The sequence below is a fragment of the Elephantulus edwardii genome, unplaced genomic scaffold (assembly GCF_000299155.1).
Source record: "Elephantulus edwardii isolate Elephantulus edwardi_28Jun2011 unplaced genomic scaffold, EleEdw1.0 scaffold00089, whole genome shotgun sequence".
NCBI classification, from domain to species: Eukaryota; Metazoa; Chordata; class Mammalia; order Macroscelidea; family Macroscelididae; genus Elephantulus; species Elephantulus edwardii.
Window position 1 is genome coordinate 2,663,062 of NW_006399839.1, and position 18,807 is coordinate 2,681,868.

Sequence of the window (18,807 nt, forward strand, 5' to 3'; positions counted from 1 at the left end):
TGGATTGATTCAGTGACTGGGGTAATTTGGATGAGTGTGTCAGAGGCAGTGTGATTGGCACAGGATAGAGCAGGGTTTAGGGCTGTTTTGCATAGGGTCGCTATGAGTCGCAAGTGACTCCATGGCACATAACAACAATAACAACTGAACAATAGTTCTGAACCCTGCCTTCTCTTGAGCCAATTTCATTGTCTTTGACACATCTGCCCCCATTGCCACACTCTGTCAATCTGGCTCATCCAGGGTCTTCCTGTCCTGCACTGACTCTCTGTCCTTCGAAACATGATAGACTTTAGTACTGTAGAGGACATTTTAGAGCCTGGCTCCTCTCTCCTCCCATCCCACAGAGGAGGAGAGAGGGACCTAGCTTAGTGACTTTCTCACAGTAACACAGCTAGTTAATGGAGACCTGTTAGTGCTAAAGAATCTTGGGTTCTTTCCATGAATGTAACCCGATTGCTTTTACATCTCCCTGCTTCTTGATACTGCAGCTGATCGTGCAGATAGGCTCTTGAAAATGTTATCAAATGTATATGTGGTCCTATCACATTAGGTCTCCTTGGGAAAATCATCATGCAAAGAAACTACTGTTAGTTCTTTTGTAATGTGCAGTTTCAGTTTGAATATTTTTTTAAAAATTTGTAAATTAACTTTGCATAAAGGAGAACTTCATGTGGGTTTTGTCCTTTATTTTGTTCATATGATGTATTATTATCAGTGGCACCTAACGACATTACATTGAGTTTTGTATGGTAAACCAAAGTTATTTTCCTGGACTAAATCCCCCCTTTCAGGATACAAAATAATTTTTTTTAAACAAAGAGAGACTAGATTTTGTCTGCTATTTTGCTGAAGATTTTTATTTCTGTATTCATAAGAGGTACTGTCTGTATCAGTTTTGGTCCCCCCCCCTCCCTTTCTTTGTGATGTCTTCGTCTGGTTTTGCGACTAGGGTGATACTAGCTTCATGAGTTCTTTGACATTTTTAGGAACAGTTTGTAAAGGATTAGTGTGAATTGTTCTTTAAACATTTGGTAGAATTCTCTAGTGAAGCCATCTGGGTTTGGGCTTTTCTTTGTGGGACTTTTGATTTCTAATTCCACTTTTTTACTTGTTATTTACTTGTTAAATGTCCTTTGCAATACTGTATCCCTTGCCCCGAGGCAGTTTTGATACTTTGAGCCTTTCTAGGAATTTGTTCTTTTCATCTAAATGGTCTATTTTGTTTGCATACAATTATTTCTAATATAATGGAGTGACTCAAGAAATCAGATTGCTCCCCTTCCTCTGTTTTGTTGGTACTCTGTTTATTGTCTTTTCTGGACTGGTATGTATAGTGTATATCTTTGGTCATGTTAAAGCACCTACTGAAGTGTTCAGTTAATTTAGTCATCAAGTAATGAGTGAACAGAAATGGCCTTAAATGCTTTGTACGGGCAGTTGCCCAGCCTTTGCGGAGGGGCTGTCTTTGTGTGGGCTGTGACGTCAGTGGTCTGGCAGGTCCTAGCTCTGCCTTAGCCTTCACGTCCTGCTTGTGCAGAGGCTCAGGGTCAGAGTTGAAAGATAATGGCCTTTTCAGATTTTTCTTGAGCTTGCATTGTTGTTGTTAGGTGCCTCATGGCAACCCTAGGAACCTTGCCCTCTCCTGTGCTATCCTCATCATCTGTGATATAGTTGAGCATATTGTTCTGTTCATTTTGTCAGTCCATCTCATTGAGGTGCTTTCCTGTCTTCCACTGGCCCTTCTCCTTTCCAAGCCTGATGCTTTTTCCGAAGACTGGTTTCTTTTCCCACACGCCCAGAGTATGTGATACTAAGGTTCGCCATCCTCGCCTCTAAGGATGGTTGCGCTTTCTCTAAGACATATCTGTTTGCTTTCTTGGCATTCCATGGATATTCAGTACCCTTCTCCAGTACCACTCAAAGGCATTGATTTTTCTTCTGTTATCCTTACTCTTTGTCCAACTTTCAGTTGCATAGCAAGTAATTGAAAAGACTATGGCTTGAATCAGGTACACCTTAAATCTTTAAACTGACATAATTGTTTCTTAGCTCTTTGGGGGTGGCATATCATCTCATTTTGGTATTTTTTTAAAATTATGGTCTCACCATAAAAAAAATAATTTAAAAAAAATTACCAAAATGAGATGATATGCCACCCCCAAAGAGCTAAGAAACAATTCATCCAAGTAGATATATGTATACCCATGTTTATCGCGGCTTTGTTTACAATAGCAAGGAGTTGGAAACAACCTAAATGCCCATCTACAAACGAATGGGTAGAGAAGCTGTGGTATATTCGCACAATGGAATACTATGCTGCATTGAAAAACAAGGAACTCATATATTATTCAAAATGGGTGACCCTGGAGGACATTATGCTGAGTGAGGTATCTCAGTCACAAAGGGACAAATGCTATATGGTGCCACTGTTGTAGAATGAGGCTGGCATTGGGGTGGGGGTAAGACTGAGAAAAACTGGATGAAATATGTTTACGGCATTAAAGTCTATGGGGGAGAGAATAGTCTAAAAGAATTATATTTTAGGGCATTATTTTTATCGTAGGAGTATGCAATGAGGGTTGCAAAGTGGATTATATTTGGGGGTAGGGGATGGGGTTTGGGGAGGTGCGGGGGGATTGTGTACCAGTGAGGGAGTTTTTCTTTTGCTTTTCAAGGAGAGGAGCAAACGGGGGTGGAGGTGGTGGGAGGGGTTTGTGCGGGGAGAAGGGTGCAACAATGAATGAATGGAATTCCAAAATCTCTGTAGATATTCATTGAAATGAAAAATAAACCAACTAATAATAATAAAAAGAATCAAAAAAATTATTTTTTTTTCATGTGCATTGGTGTTTCATGCATGTTCATTATATTTTTTACGGTATTTCATTTACCTTTTGTTCATGTATATTGTGGGTTTCCCCCTCATTTAGAATCATCTTACTCATGAAAGTGTATAAGGCAGCTACTTCATGCCTGAGTCTTAATATCCTCATTTTTGATAACCAGTTTTGGTTTGCCCATCCCTAGTAAGCCAGTGCTCTGAGGGAACATATGGTCTTGTTAATGTATGTGCAGAACGGCACTGACAGGACCATCTGACTCGGTCAGATTTTTCAAGGTCCTCTGTGGAAATCCTCTTTCCCAGTTTTTTCTTGTAAACTTTTTGATCCACCTCTTGTTAAATCTAACTGATCATGTCACCTCAGACTCCCGCAATGTTCCTCAATTGTCCTGGTTGTTTCTTCAGATAACCTGGGAGTGAATGGAGGGAGCACTGTTTCAGGTCAGATACACGTTGACCTTGAGAGTGGAGCTTGTCCACAGGCTACCAGGCAGGCGAAACAGGGACAGTTTGTTGGGAGCTGGGCGAACCTGCCCCCTCTGGTGATTGCTAGTCTGCTTGGTTTTCACAGTTACTTACTGTGGTCTAGTTGGAACCGACTCAGCTGACCCCTTCAGTGGATTTTCCAAGGCTGTAAATCACATGAGAGAAGATTGTCATTCTCTTGCCCACCCGCTGAACAGCTGGTGTATGCCAACTGCCAGGGAGGTACCACCTTTTGGTTAGCAGTGCGGCTCCCAGCAGACTCCACCACCAGAGCTCCCCTAATTAGGAGGCTGTTGGCTTTCAGAATTATTATGGAGCTAAGAAGAGGAAGATGGGATTAGAGAATGTTAAAATGCCAAGTGATACGTAATATTGCTCTTCTTACTGAGATTTTCCTTTTTTGCGTGTTTTGTATTGGTAATTTTTTTCCCGTAAGGAAAAGCTGCTGGAGTGTTATAGCAGACTTTGAGAGAGTTAGGAAAAAAGTTGATATTGACCATTTCTTGTTAGTATTCTCAGTGATTTAATGTGGGAGGAGACTCTTGGAGTCTGTACCCTGCCCTCCTAGAAGGGATACCATCTGATGCTTCATAACACAAGGCCCACTCGTGTTCTCAGCATCTCCTGGGCACAGTCCTGTGTGCTCTGGTTTGTTCTGTCTTGTGATCTCTCATATGTGATTCCTGTTTTGAGTGGCCCTTGAAGGAGTGTTTCAGCACATGTGTTACTGTAAATTGCTGGTCCCTGCTCTTACTTCATTTGGACAAAGTAGCAACCTTAAACTGGGAACAAACCTTTTGCATTTGATCCTGCATTATTAGACTGTAGTTTAATGTTGATCTGCTAATCCTGCCCAGTTTCATACATTATCCTGTGATGAAATCCATCTACCTCCTTTATGTTGGGAAAAAACCCCCAAGAGCTAAAAACGGCCCATTTCCTCTGGAAATTGTTGGGATTTGACATTAAGTTCAGTCATAACATTAATTTCTCTGTATCAGATCTTACAGTCCTGCTTAAGAGCTTGGGTTTTCTATTGGGGAAAAATACACACACACACACACACACACACACACACACACACACAAATCTCTACTTAGAATTTCAGTTCTTGATTACAATAAGAATTTGAGCTTCTAACATGACCAGAGAATCTCGAGTTACAATTATTTGGTTGCATCTTTTTAATTTTATAGGCCATCAGTCTCTAATATTCTGTAAGATGAAAATCCAAATGCTTGTTGGTGAAAAGTAAAGAAATCGTGTTCAGAAAATTTGCATATTATTGTATAGCTATTGATGTGATAAAGTGTGTATTTTTTCGTCTTTCATATGTTAGATAATCATTTAATCAAGCCGTCTAAAATGCAGTATTAGATAGTAGTATAACACTTTTGAAATCTTGAAAGATAAAACTGGAAACATTTGCTTGTATTTTTTTCCACCTCAGAGTGTTTTGTTAATGAGACATTTTATACTGCCATAAACCCAGGGCAATAATAAAGGTGTTGATTGATTTTTGGATGGCAAGGGGCTCCTCTAATTGCAGAATTTGACATTTGTGTCACTTGTGCTGTTTTAGGTGAGCAAGACGTGGAAGGTGATTGCCGAAGATGAGGTGCTGTGGTACAGGTTGTGCCAGCAGGAAGGCCACCTTCCCCAGAGCAGCATCTCTGATTATTCCTGCTGGAAGCTTGTCTTCCAAGAGTGCCGAGCCAAGGAACACATGTTAAGAACCAACTGGAAGGTAAGCAGTGGCCAATATCATTACCTGTGGAAGAAGAGCCAGCAAGGGCACGGGGGTCCCAGCCGGGGATTAAACTGAGGCCCTGGAATTGCAGTCGGGGCTTAATTGCCAGAAGGGAAGGCTGGGTAGCGTGGTACACATCCCCCTCAGCTGTTGGCGATTTGATGCCCATTTTGTTCTCCTGTAGAAGATGTGCCCTGTTTTAACCACACCATTTCAGAGCATCCTTTTATTTTCTAGGAGAGGAATGGGGAGATTGAGTGGCCAGCCCATTGCCCTGTGATGGTTAGCATCTTTGAGGCCCCGTTTTCTCTCGTGCAGCCCCCTTTCTTTAACTTTCCAACCCCTTAGATGGACAAAGAATGCCAATTACCAAGTTACTTCAAAAAGAGGAGTTGAAACATGTTCATTCCAGTAAATGTAAGAAGAGAAAGATTATTAAATGTCTCTAAGTACTGTTGTCTTCCCCTCACATAACCTATTGGCTTGCTTCCATAACATTTATCACTTCAAAATCTCTACAGAAATATTAGATCACAACTCGGGATCTGCACAGTGAAGTGTTTCTATAGGAAATAACTGACAAGAACAGTGTTACATAAAGCTGTTTGAGGCATGACAAGATACCAGAATAGTGGCAGTGTTTCTTTTCCACCTGGGTGTTAGGTTTTCTGGAAGGAATGGGACAGTCCTCTCATTCTTGTCCTATAAAGGTCAATCCTAATAGACTTTGAGGTTAACAAGCTTATACTCATTACTGATGGTGACATATTGCCTATGAGCATGCCTGTCCTTAATCCTCTGATAACCCAATTAGTGACAGATATTCTTGATCTGGGCAACTTGACTAATTTCTAACTAAGAACAGTAATTTCTCCAATTCTGGGTTTCTTGGCCACAGCCATACAGACATTTTGAGCCAGATTACCTTGTTGGTGGGGGTAGGGTAGCTATGCTGTTTGTTTTAATTTGAGCAACATCTCTGGCCTGCACTCATCAGGTGGCACTAGCATTCTCCCTCTCCTTTGAGTTGTAGTCCCCAGAAATGTTTCCACACATTGCCAGGTGTCCCCCCCAAGAGCAAAATAGCTCCCTGTTGCAGACCATTTTTCTAAGAACTTTCTTAGATCATTAAGACACCACAACTGAATAGAGACATACCAGCCCCACAGTGTCAGTGTGGGTTAATAAGTGCATCTGTTAGGGACCTACCTAGGCCAATGTAACAGTCACAAGGTAGAGGAAGGATGACGATCTGAAGATTTGCTTGATTCAGACAAACTGGGATCAGAAAGCAGAGACTCTAACCCAAGGCAAGGGATGGAAAAGAGGTGGGTGTTTAAGCATGACAGTTTGTCATGAGTGGGACCCTTTCAGTCCAGTACTATGTGGTAGTTTAAGGGTGATTTTGTGAGTATAGCTGTCAGAGATAGTCATTGTCCTCCTGCCCTCCTAACTTAGATGGAGAAAATAGCAGGTGAATTTTTATTTCCTCTTTGAGAATAAGACAAGAGAGGGAGGCAGGCACAGTCAGTCTCATCATTTGGTTTGGAGGCAGCAGAAGTGAAGATATTTAAAGACCCACCTGATAGAATTTGGCTCTGATTAACAGGATACAAGTTATGTACAAGTGAACGAAATGCCTATTTTTGTTTTCCTCTAACAAGCACAAAGCCATATGTTTGGTAGGTGCTCAGTCCAAGGTGTTGATGGAGTGAACTGGATTAACACTGCAAAGTGCAGAATATAGAACTTCTATTTGAAGTGTACTTTTGGCATATTGCTAGGAGGGGGGTATTCCTTGGAGGAGGACATAATGCTGGGAAGGGTGGAGGGTCAGTGAAGAGGAGGAAGACCCTTAACCAGGTGGATTGACATGGTGACTGCTGCAGCGGGTTCTTGTGTGTCAGAAAGTATGAAGATGGCACAGAATAGAACAGGGTTCAGATCTTTTGTTCATCAGGTCACTATGAATTGTACGTGACTTGATGGCACATAACAACAACAACGATAACAATTTGAAGTCTTATCTTGGCCCAGTTTCCCAATACTGTTAATAACGAGGACTACATAAGTGAACATTTTAATGACTCTTTGCTTAAATATAGCAGTGGGATTCATACTGTGATTTCAGAATGCAAGACCTATAAGAACAGAGTATTGTTGGGCCAGGTTGCTCCACCTTTGTGTGCCTCTGTTTGCACATCTGAATAGCAGGGCTAGAAGCAGCACTGTTCACGGGTTTGTAGGGAGGATGAACGTGGTCGCTGTACTCCTTACACATCTCCCACTGAGCATGGTTAAGTTCAGTATTGGCCATAGATGCTCCTATGGCTTTGCACACAGATCCGTTGATGCAGTGCTGCTCACTTCAGATTGGGTTGGGCAAGTGATTTGGTGGATATCTCCTCGCTAGAAACTCTAGAAGGAACCACAGAATTTTCTAGACCCTTCTCACCAGGAATGACCTACTGATGCCTGAACTCATCTGGACTTGAATTTCAGATTCAGCCAAGACATGGTTTACATACACTTTCCCCCTCTGATACTGTAGAATCACTCTAGGGCTAGAATACCAGTGTGGGTATTGAGTCCCTGAGGGATACGGAAGCCACAGGATAGAAATTGTGAGTGCCTTAGGAAAGAGGCTTCCAGCTTAGGTGTTCACTTTTCTTTCAGTGGCTTCCCCTCACATGAAAGTTCTGCTCTGGTCACTTTAAGTGAGACTCTCGCACAGATGATCCTCAAATTCTTAACCTCTCCTTATGTCATTACTAGCAGGAAAGCCCCACTTGGAAGTTTCATTTTCTCCATCTGCTTTAGACTTGGCCCTCAGGTTAAATAAGATCGTGATGCAGATAATCAAATCATCATACACAGTGGTGCTGGGACACAGCTGCTTAATAAATGTTGATTTTCAGTGGAATAGATGTCTTCCTCCTTTTCCTCCTGTTAGACGTCATTAAGTCGACTACAACTTGTACTTGACCCTATCAACAACAGATCTGAACCTTGCCCTAATCTTGTGCCATCTCTTTCTGGCTCTTTGGGGTAGTCACTGTATCAGTCCATTTTGTTGAGGGTCTTCCTCTCTTTTTCTTTCCCAGCATTTTGTCTCTCTCCAGTGACTGGTTCTTCTTAAAAATATGGGCAAAGTGAGATGAAATTTCACCATCCTTGCCTCTAAACACTCTGGTTGTACTTTCTTCAAGCAGATTTATATGTTCTTTTGACAGTTCAGTATTCTTCTCTAATACCACAGTTCAAAGGCATTGATTCCTCTTCTGTCATCCTTATTCACTGTCCAACCTTTAGATGCATAGGAAGCAATTACCACAGGAAAATACCATGGCCTGGATTGGATTAGGAGCACCATAGTCTTCTTCCCCACACACACTATAGTCTTTAAACCGACATCCCTGCTCTTTAGAATTTTAAAGAGGTCCTTGACAGCAGGTATCTCCAGTTTCTTCTTTTGATTTCTTAACTGCTACTTTCCTATGTGTTATTGTGGATCCAAGTAAAATGAAACTGTTGACAGCTTTAATCTTTTTTCCATGTATCATGTTGTTACCTCTTGGTCCAATGGTGAGACTTTTTTTTGGCTTCCTTATGTTACAATAAATAATGATACAGTAATCATAATACTAGCAGCTAAGATGTATTGAACATTTAGTATGCTAATAACTGTGCTTGGCACCTACACACATACTATTTGTAGTCCTGTGCCAGTCTTGCAAAGGGAAAATTATGGGTTACTTGGTATTCTTGAATATCTTTATTCATCCTTGCTTTTTGACTTGAACTCTCTTTCTTTTCTCCATCTTCCACTTGTAACAACTTTATCTTCAACAAGATTTCTTTTCATCTTAAGAAGAATTGTATAAACCTACTGCTAAGGAATTAATTCTGACTCCTAGCAACCCTATAGGATAGAAGTACCCTATCGAGTTTCCAGGCTGAAATCTTTGCAGAAGCAGCTTGTTAACATCTTTCTCTACAGAGTGGCTGGTGGGTTTGGGCAGCTGAGCCCAGCACTTGCTACCCTACCTAATGCCTAAAAATATTTATATAAAATAATTTTTATATTTATACTGTTAGGTTGTTAAGTACTATCGAATTGAGTAGGATTCAGAACAACCTTGTGGACTGTCAGTGGTATCTGTATCCTATCCTGCACCTTCCTCAGTCTCCACTCTGCTCAGGCCCATTGTTGTGGTCACTCTGTCAATTCATCTATTGAGTCTTCCTCTCTTTCTCTCACCCTCTGCCTTTCCCAATATATCTGTTTCCAACGACTAGTGACCCCTGACAGTGTGCTCTGAGATTGTGAAATTAAATTTCACTATCTTTGCTTCTAAGAAACACCATGGTTGCACATCCTCTATGATAGATTATTTTTTTGACAGTCCATAGTGTTTTCAGTATTCTAAACTAACACCACAATTCAAAGATACCGAGAGTATAGAAAGTAATTGAGAATACAGTGGTTTTGATCAGGCACACCTTAGTCTTTCAGTTGACAGCATTGCTCTATAAAGAGATCCTGGACTGCAGTTACAAGTCTTGATTTCTTGGTTGCTGCTACCTTAGGTGTTGGTTATGGATCCAGATAAAGTGAAATTGTTGCTTCAGTCTTTTCTTCATAATGTTATTGCCTGTTAAAATTTATAGTTCCTGGTTTTCTTCAGTAAGTGCTTCAAGTCTTCTTCAAGGTTGTATCATGTTTATAACACAGGTTGTTGATGAATCATCTTCCATTACTGATGCCACATGCTTCATGTAGTCCAGCATCTCAAATTATTTGTACCACATATAGATTGAATAGGTATGGAGAAAGGATACAACTCTGACACACACTATTTCTGATTTTAAACCATTCCTTTGTTCCGTTTAGACCAGTTGCTTAATAATGTATAAATTTCTAATGAGCACAACTTGAGTGTTTTGAGATTTCCATTTTTTCCAATGTTACCTATAATTTGTTATGATCTCCAAGTAGTCAAATAATTTTGAATAATCAATAAAACACAAGTAAACATCTTTCTAGCATTTTCTGCATATAGTCAAGATTCATCTGACATCAGCAGTGATATTTCTCATTCCATAGCCTCTACTGAATCATGCTTGAATTTCTAGAAAGGTACCCTGTCTGTGTGCTATTCCAGCCATTTAAAAAATAATATTCAGCAAGATTTTACTTACATGTGATAATAATGATACTATTCGATAATTTCTACCCTCTGTTGGGTCACTTTTATTGGGGAGATGGGAACAAATAAGATCAGGTAGCAGTTTTCCACTTTTTTTTTTAAATGATTTTGAAATTTTTAACAAACAAGCTATTTGTTTTCAGAACTGAGACATCACTGATTTCAGGTGGAGATCTTGACGTAGAAATATGCACGCAGACTTTAATAATTTCTCTTCACGGTCTGCTCTTTAGTTTTGATATAGTCATGGAAATGAAACCTGACTGTGTTTCACCATCTACAGGAAATCAATCAACAGTTTTTATAGCGTTTACATGCTTCACATCAGTGTTGAATGTGCTCTTTTGATGGGAAGGTGGTACATAATTTTCTGCAATGATTTCTGCGTGGTGTCCAGGGTCTCCATCCGAAATTCTCCTAGTGGAAATGTTGTTAGGAGAGTTTCAGGTACAACGCAAGCCAAGTAAACTCACATTTAAAGAATGAGTTAAAGGCAAGCAGCTTTAACCCAAGACCACCAGTAAGGTGATAAAGTGTGCTCCTTTTCCCCCTTTCACATCTATGCCGTTGTTCAGCATGAAGAAGCCAGAGAGTCTGTGCCCAGTTCCCAAATGAGAAACCCACAAGTCAATAAGACAGTTTGTTTAATCACCATTGGACCATGCTTACCATTGCCCTGTATCATCTGGTCCCCACTGGATCATTTTCATTTCCTTCACCTGCTCTCCCCACCAACCAATTGTGCAGCTCTGCAGCTGCATCCCTGCAATTTTCATCCCTGCCCATCCTCGCCCTTCTGCTCCCAACCCTCACCTCCTTGTATCCCCAACATGTTTTTCCTAGTAAAATTAAAAAAAAATGAGTTAACTGTCAAATTAACTAAGATGTCGTTGTATTGTTGTTATAAGATAGTATTAAGTGATTTGCTGGAATTTAACTTTTTTCCCTTTTTGGGGACAATATGGTAAAACTCTCCTGGTTAAAAATCATCAGAGTTGACATGGGAATAACAAGTCCTGGAAATTGAGGATTAAAGCAAGTTTTCCATATTTCTTGGTGTAGGCTAGTCCAGGGCTGCTTCTGTTTGTTGAAACATGTTGATCAGTGTTTCTTCAACTCCTGGGGCTTTCCATATATCTTGAACTTCTTCCTTCATTTTGATTAGTTCTTGATCGTAAAGTACTTCCTGAGACGTTTCAGAGCTGGCCAGTTATTTTTAGTACAGTGACATAATTCTTCTATCTTTTGAGGTTTCCTGCATCATTTAAGATTTTGTCTTCAATGTTACAACTCAAGGCTTGAATTTGTTCTTTAGTTCTTTCAGCTTGAATGATGCTGAGTATGTGCTTCACTTTTTATTTTCTTTTTTTATCTTTTTATTATTAAATTTTATTAGTTTTAATGAACATTTACAGGGATTTTGGGTTTTCATTCCTTCATTGCTGCACCGTTCTTTCTACCCTCCTCCCCAGTTCGTTCTTCTTCCCCTGCCTCCGAATGTCTGTTTTAATTGTCCAATTGCCACAGTACTTGTCAAAGCCAGTTCTGATTAATCTCCTTTGTCAGTGTGTCCTTTGCCATTCCCTATAACTCCTCCCTGAGAGAGACTTCACCCTGATTCATAAGGAAAAGGGGATGGCGTATTCTCTTAGCTACTTCCTGCTGAAAAGGGACGCTGTGGGTTTCACGGTGAAGATCTTCTCTCACTACTCTAAAGGGCCCCTTTGGTAGTAGGAAACACGTAGACTATTCACTTTTTGTTTTCTAACTCCAGCTCTTTGCACCTTTGTTTGCAATATTGAGCTTGTTCTTCTTGAGCTGTCCTTTGAAATCCTTTGTTTAGTTATCTTGCTTTAACGTTTCTCTCCTTTGTTTTGGCTTCTGCATGTTCTAGTGCAGTTTTCAGAGTCTTTCTGACATCTATTTTGGTCTTTTCTGTCTTCTCTGTGTTTATAATTACCTTTTGGTTTCTGCATGGATGATGTCCTTGATGTCATTTCACAACTTGTCTGGTCTTTGGACATTAGTGTTCACTGCATGAAATCTGTTCTTGAGGTAATTTATAAATTCGGGGGAGATTGACTCAGGGTCCTATTTTAGTTCACATGGATTTGTTTGAATTCTGTTCAACGTCAGTTTAAATTTACATACGAGTAATGATTGGTTCCAGTCAGATCCTGCCCTTGTGTTGACTGCTGATGCACATGCATATTTGAATCAGTGAAAAATGAGAACCAATGAAAAGTATCATAGTATATTAGGTGAAAATTCATAAGAGATTATACAATGAAAAAGACATCTCCTTTTTACCTTTTCCTTCTATAATCTAATTTCCCACCTGAGGAGGAAGAACTAGTATTAGCGACTTTTTGGGTTTCTTTTAAATACTCTTCCCAGGAAACAATAAACCTCTCAATCAGAAAGAATTTGTCCTCTTTTCTGTGATCATAACTTGTGTGTGTATATCTTTATACATATAGCTCTTTTATTCTAATGGATCTTGTAAAGGTTTAAGATAGCACTCCATAGTTTTTCTTCTCTGAACTTTATTTCTACACTTTATATTCAAGTAGTCTTTAACTTCCAGCACAGTCTTATTCCTGTTACTTAGTTGTCAGTCAGTCCTGAGAGAAATTGAATACCTTTCTTGGGGTTGTGTTTGGTTTTTATTATTAATTGCCCTTTATTGTCAATATCTTCTCAGATCTGATCTTTACTTGACCCTGGAGTTTTGAAACATTACAGATAAACATCTGCATTGAACATCTGAGAATACCAGCATCAGCAGTTGGTATGTTGTCACATTGTAGTACAAAGAAACAAAAGCAGATAAAACCAAGGGGTCTTTGTGCAGTTGTTGTAACTCTGGTGAGTCCAGTTCTTGCCACTCTCAGGAGGTTCTTGTCAGGCTGGTGTGTTGTGCACATGTCTTCTGTGTCCTGCGGTCTGTCGGTCTGTCGGATGGGCTGCATCTCACTCATCACCCCCACCCCCGCAGAGTTCACTGCCGTTCATGAACATGATACTAACAAACGCTCTACCACTTCATCTATGTGTTGTTGTCTTCTTCTGTTCTGATTCTGAAAAGACTTTGAATGCAGCCTGTGCACTGAAGATCGCTGTGAAACATAGCTGGAAGCTGAATGCATTCTGTCCGGCTGCCCCACGAACAGTATAACGTGCACCTCCCTCTGTCCTTCTGCAGAATCGCAAAGGTGCCGTCAGTGAGCTGGAGCACATTCCCGACGCAGTTCTGTGTGACGTGCATTCTCATGATGGAGTGGTCATTGCTGGGTAAGCAAAAACAAACCTTTTTTTTTTTAAATGTAATACCCTTCATCTAAGATCTTTCATTTTTCATGGCCTGCTGACTGCCAGTGACCTTATCTTCCCTTTAGAACTTGCAGTTATCTCAGCCACAGCCCATATGTGTGAGATGGAAAAAAGCTCTGTGATTCTCTTCTCCTGTAGTTGAGATCGGAGGGCTCTGAAGATAGCAGCAAGCAGCAGGTGGTGCTGAGCAAATCTCTAATCCATTTATCTCAATATGTCTTTCCGTTTAAATCACACTTGAGGCAGGTAATGTTAGATTTTCATTAAGGTAAGCAGTTTGCATTTTATGAAGACATAAAAAAGTCAAGCAAGAATAATAAGTGTTGGCACAAAGTGGGTCTGTACTTATTTCTGTTTTGAAGCCTTTATTATGAGGAATGGCTGTGGCCACACACAGTCTTCCTTTCCCACCACATATTTACTGTGTGAGTTCTCCTGAAATAGATGGTTTATGTGTCTCCATGGCTAAGAAATTTGATTTTAGTCTCTGTAAATCCTTTTGGCTTCTGTTCTAAAAAACACTTTTATGAATTCTTCATATTTTACTATAGAGATGTGTTTGTGTCTTTCTCTAATGGACAATGAGAAGATAAATTTTTTTTTAGATTAGAAAGGTTATCTTGAACTGCAGTCTCAGGTTAAACACTTACTGCCACAAACAGAGACCAGAATATTGAAGCTTTGGAGTCAGGATTGGTTTTGGAATGAGCCACATAAGAGAAGTTCCCACCAGTAGTAACAAAGTCAGCCTTAGACTTAAGATGTGGGGTAACAGGAGACTCTGTAGAGAAGAATCTTGCCTTAGGAGGCATTCCTTAAGGAGCAGCCTTGGAGTTGAGATTCCGGACAGATTATAGTTTGTAGTATGTGGGGGTCTATGAAAAGGAATGTTTATTTTAAACGTGTTATGTCCAGGAGAAACATTTTTCTTGAATTTCCATTTGCTGGCCAAAATTTAGAGGCTAATGACTTCTTGGGATTATCATTACCAGATAGATTGTTATTATGTGCTGTCAAGTTGGAAGTGACTCATAGCCTACCCGCCAGTGAGTTTTCAGAGACTGTAAATTGTGTAGGAAGAGATTGCCCATCTTTATTCCAAGGAGAAGCTGATGATTTGAACTATACACACTTTGGTTGGGAGTGCAGCTCCTTACAACTAGGCCAACAGAAATCTGGTGTTTTGTCCCTCTTATTGTCAGTGAAGGAGTCTTGGTTTTATATTGGTTAAGTGCTTAGCTGCTAATGGAAGAGTTTGCTATTCATATTCACTCACTGGCTCTGTCTGAGAAAGACCTGACAGTCTGCTCCTTTAAGAATTTTCATAAAAAAAAAATTTTTTTAAAAAAAGAATTTTCATTGTTGTTAGGTGCTATGTCCAAGCCCTTTGCTGTAGCTGTTATGTTCATCCATTTCATTAAGGGGCTTCCTCTCTTTTGGCGACCCTCCACTTTTCCAAGTCTGATGTTCTCAAAGTTATGAGTCTCATAATGCTTGCTTCTAAGGCCCACCCTGGCTCACTTCTTTCAAGACAAATTTGTTCTTTTGACAGTCTCTAGCATACTTCTATCTCTTCACCATCATCACAATTCAAAAACATCAGTAGTTAACTTGATTTTGCTCAACTTTGACTTGTATATGAAACAACTGAAAATATCCTAATTTGGATCTAATATCATTAGTCATTAGAAAGACAATATCCAATAAGAGATTGATGCATCCCAACTCATTGCTGTTGAGTCAGAACCAATTCCTAGCTAACCCTCCAGCAGATTTCAGAGACTCTACATCGCACAGGAGGGGAGATTGCTCATTTTTCTACTACAGAACAGCTGGTGGATTTGTATTGCCTGCCTTTGGGTTGACAGCACAACCCCTTACCCACTAGGCCACCAGAGCTCCCTGAGGGCTTGGTTAGACGTTGTATGAGTTATTAATATTATAAAACAAAATATATATGAATGATTGTATGGAAAACGTACATGATTTGTAAACCTATAGTAAAGTAGAGGATGAGAAAAGGCCACTAAAAAATAAACTGATACTCTTGTTCTTTAGTGTTTGAAAGCAGTCATTGCCTGCAGATTTACCCGATGCAAAACTAGTTTGATTTCTTGACTGTTGGTTCCATGGATATTGGTTGTGAATCCAAGTTAAATGAAATCCCTGGCCACTTGGATCTTTTCTACGTTTATCCTGGATCCTGTATGGGAAGGTCACATGAGGTCTCTGCAAAGCAGAATCAGCTGGACAGCACTCCACAGCAACAGTTACCAGAGTAACACTGGTAAAATGATAAAAGTGTCGGCCTGAGAGCGCATGACCTGTGGGGTTCTTTCCTGCCTAGTGATTCTGAGTCTGTGGTAACTCCAGATGGCATTTACATGAGTCCCAGTGTCAAGGAATCTCTGCTTAAGAGCACTTGAGTCTAGAATATTGAGCCTGGACCAAAAGAACAGTGCAAGACTCAGAAATGAAGGGGGCTCTCACCTCAAAAGCAGTTAAGGCTTTGTTGATGTGGACCCCATTGCCAGGCCCTCTTTCCCTGTCTCTGTTCCCTCGAGGTCTGCTCAGTGGTCACTGTGGCAGCATAAAGCAAAGCGATGGCAGGGTTTTGTGGATCGATATCATGAAACTCGATCTCTGGGTCAGAGAGGCTCCTCACGGCTTTTCTTTCTAAGAGAACCTTGCGTTTATGGCCTAGCATCAGCTACTTCAATCTTGCTGGTATGTAGAGCATTTTGTGTTTATCATTAAAATTTTATGTGGTGGTTACGATGCTTGTTTTCTGGGTCAGATCTTGAATCCCTTTTCATTTGAGACAGTGGTGTTTGTGGTTACCTCATTCCCAATCAATGTTGTATTCACCAGGCTTTCTACAGTTATGTATCTCCAAGGAGCTTCTTAAAGAGACCCCTCACCATTTCTTTATCTCCTTAGCGTGTGTTTCTCATTTTTTATTCTCTTTTTCCTTCTTTGCCCTTTTTGTTTTTTCCTAAGTACCATCTGTTCAGGGACTTGTTTTAAGTATCCAAATGCTAAAGTGATACAGTATTTAAACCTATTAAATATATTTCATATAATTGATGAACAGCAAAGACTTTTCAAAAATCTTTGGCTTCTTCTTACCTTTTCCTTTCTCCATGTGTCAATTTCTGGTTTGGGCTTCTGTTGTTACCTAGGCCTCGACTAGTTGTTGGTTTTTACAGTGGTAACGCCCATGTAGCATGAATTTAGCTGTTAGGCATTGCATGATTTTAACCAATATACACCATATAATTCAGTGGCATTTCACACCTTCACAATGTTATGCAATCATGACTCTTACCTAGTTTCAAAACATTTTCATCACCCAAAAAGGAGGCCCCATGTCCTTTCCATTCTCTGCTACCTGCAGCCCCAGTCAGCCACAGTCCGGGATTCTGCTTCCCAGAATAACTTATCACCATGAGCCTCACAATTGTCCAGTCTTGCTTCTTCCTTACACTTCTTTCCACATGAACCAGGAAGAAGAAATCATCTGAGGGAGCGCTGATGGCCTAGTGGGTAGGGAGTTGGCTGCTAGTCCAAAGGCAGGTGTTTTAACTCACCAGCTGCTCTTCAGGAGAAAGATGGGCAGTCTCTTCCCATTTACAGCTTCTGAAAACACTCTGGAAGGTTGGCCATGAGTTAGTTCCAACTTGATGGCCAGCAGCAACGACAGTGCTGTCACTTGTGTCTTTGGCTGACTCACCTCTATTGAGGTGGGCCCAACTCCTTTAATACTCTTAGCCTCCTTTATCAGTCTCCTGAGACTTGTGTGATCCCCGTGGGGTTAACAGTCTCCTCAAGACTTACTGAGTATTGTGCTCTTTGCCTTATTTATGGACAACATTGGTCAGTTTCAAACCACAGTGTTTTTTAAGCTATAGTGCATGAATAGTGAGTGGTTTTTGTACGTTGCTTTTTATTCTTACTGCTGTCCTTGAATTGTTTTTCTCAAGGGACATTGATTTGTCAATAATAGGAAAGGTGTAGACCACCAGACATAGTGAATTGTTAATCTACATAAACATCAGGGAACCATTTGTAGCTGTATGTTACAGCATAGTTACTTCTCTCTGCTCTCTCACACACACACACTCCCCCCCATTGTTGTTATTATGTGCCATTGAGTCACCTGCAGCCCATAGGGACCATACTGCAGCTCTAAAGCCTGCCCTGTCCTGAACCAGTCTCACTGACTCTGACACACCAACTCCCATTGCCCCAGTTTCTGTATCAGTTCATCTCCTCTGAGGTCTTCCTCTCCCTCGCTGTCCCTCCAAGCATGCTGTCCTTCTCCAAGGACCAGTCTCTCCTGGCTATGTGTGTTTATATCATAGTTATCTCTTTCTCAGACACACATTTCCCCCAGAAATTAGAGTACCCAAACCCATCCTATTGCCATAAAGTCGATTTCGACTGATTATGATCCTATAAGATAGAGAGTATGATTGTCCCATAGAGTTTCCAAGGCTGCAATACTCACCATAGCAGACTGCCTCTTCCTTTCCCAGCTGGTGGGTTCTAGTAGTCAACGTTTCGTTTGCAACTGAGCTTTTTACCACTGTGCCACCAGTGTTCTTTAAAAATACTGGTCACAGTGAGCTCTGGTGGCCTAGTGGCAAGAAGCTGCACTGCAATCCCAGAGGTACATGGTTCAAATCCACCAGATTCTCTGCTGAAGAAGGAGGAACAATCGCCTCCTGTACCAGTCAGATCTGGTTTGATGGTACACACATAAAAAGTATTAATAATAATAAAATACTGGTCACTCACTCACTGATAGACATGGAGTTGGTTCTGATTCCCGGTGACCGCCGTCAGGTTTCCATGGCTGTGAATCACAGTTGGAGGAGACCGTCCGTCTTTCTCCTGTGGATCTACTGGTGGATTCGAACCACTAGAGACTCGTAGCTTTGAGGTTAGCAGTACAACTTGGTATAATCTCCATCGTCACCTGAAATAATTGTAGTTATCCCTTCTTGAACTTTTATTTACTAACTGCCTCTCACAGTATAGTGGATTTTCCTTATATGGCTTCCCACAATTCCATGAAACAGGACTTTGATAGCCCTGTTTACATGTTAAGGATTTGGGGCTCAGAGGTTGATAGCCCTGTTTACATGTTAAGGATTTGGGGCTCAGAGGTTGATAGCCCT

General features: G+C 40.6%; 1 protein-coding gene across 1 annotated transcript in view; it reads left to right on the forward strand.

Annotated features, from left to right (window-relative positions):
• The window catches only part of FBXW8 (F-box and WD repeat domain containing 8), a 144,371-nt gene that overhangs the window by 35,577 nt on the left and 89,987 nt on the right, over positions 1-18,807 (forward strand). The window contains exons 3-4 of the mRNA XM_006890494.1: positions 4,914-5,078; positions 13,497-13,585. Of these exons, the coding sequence (XP_006890556.1) occupies positions 4,914-5,078; positions 13,497-13,585 (254 nt within the window). The remainder of the gene's footprint in view (positions 1-4,913; positions 5,079-13,496; positions 13,586-18,807) is intronic.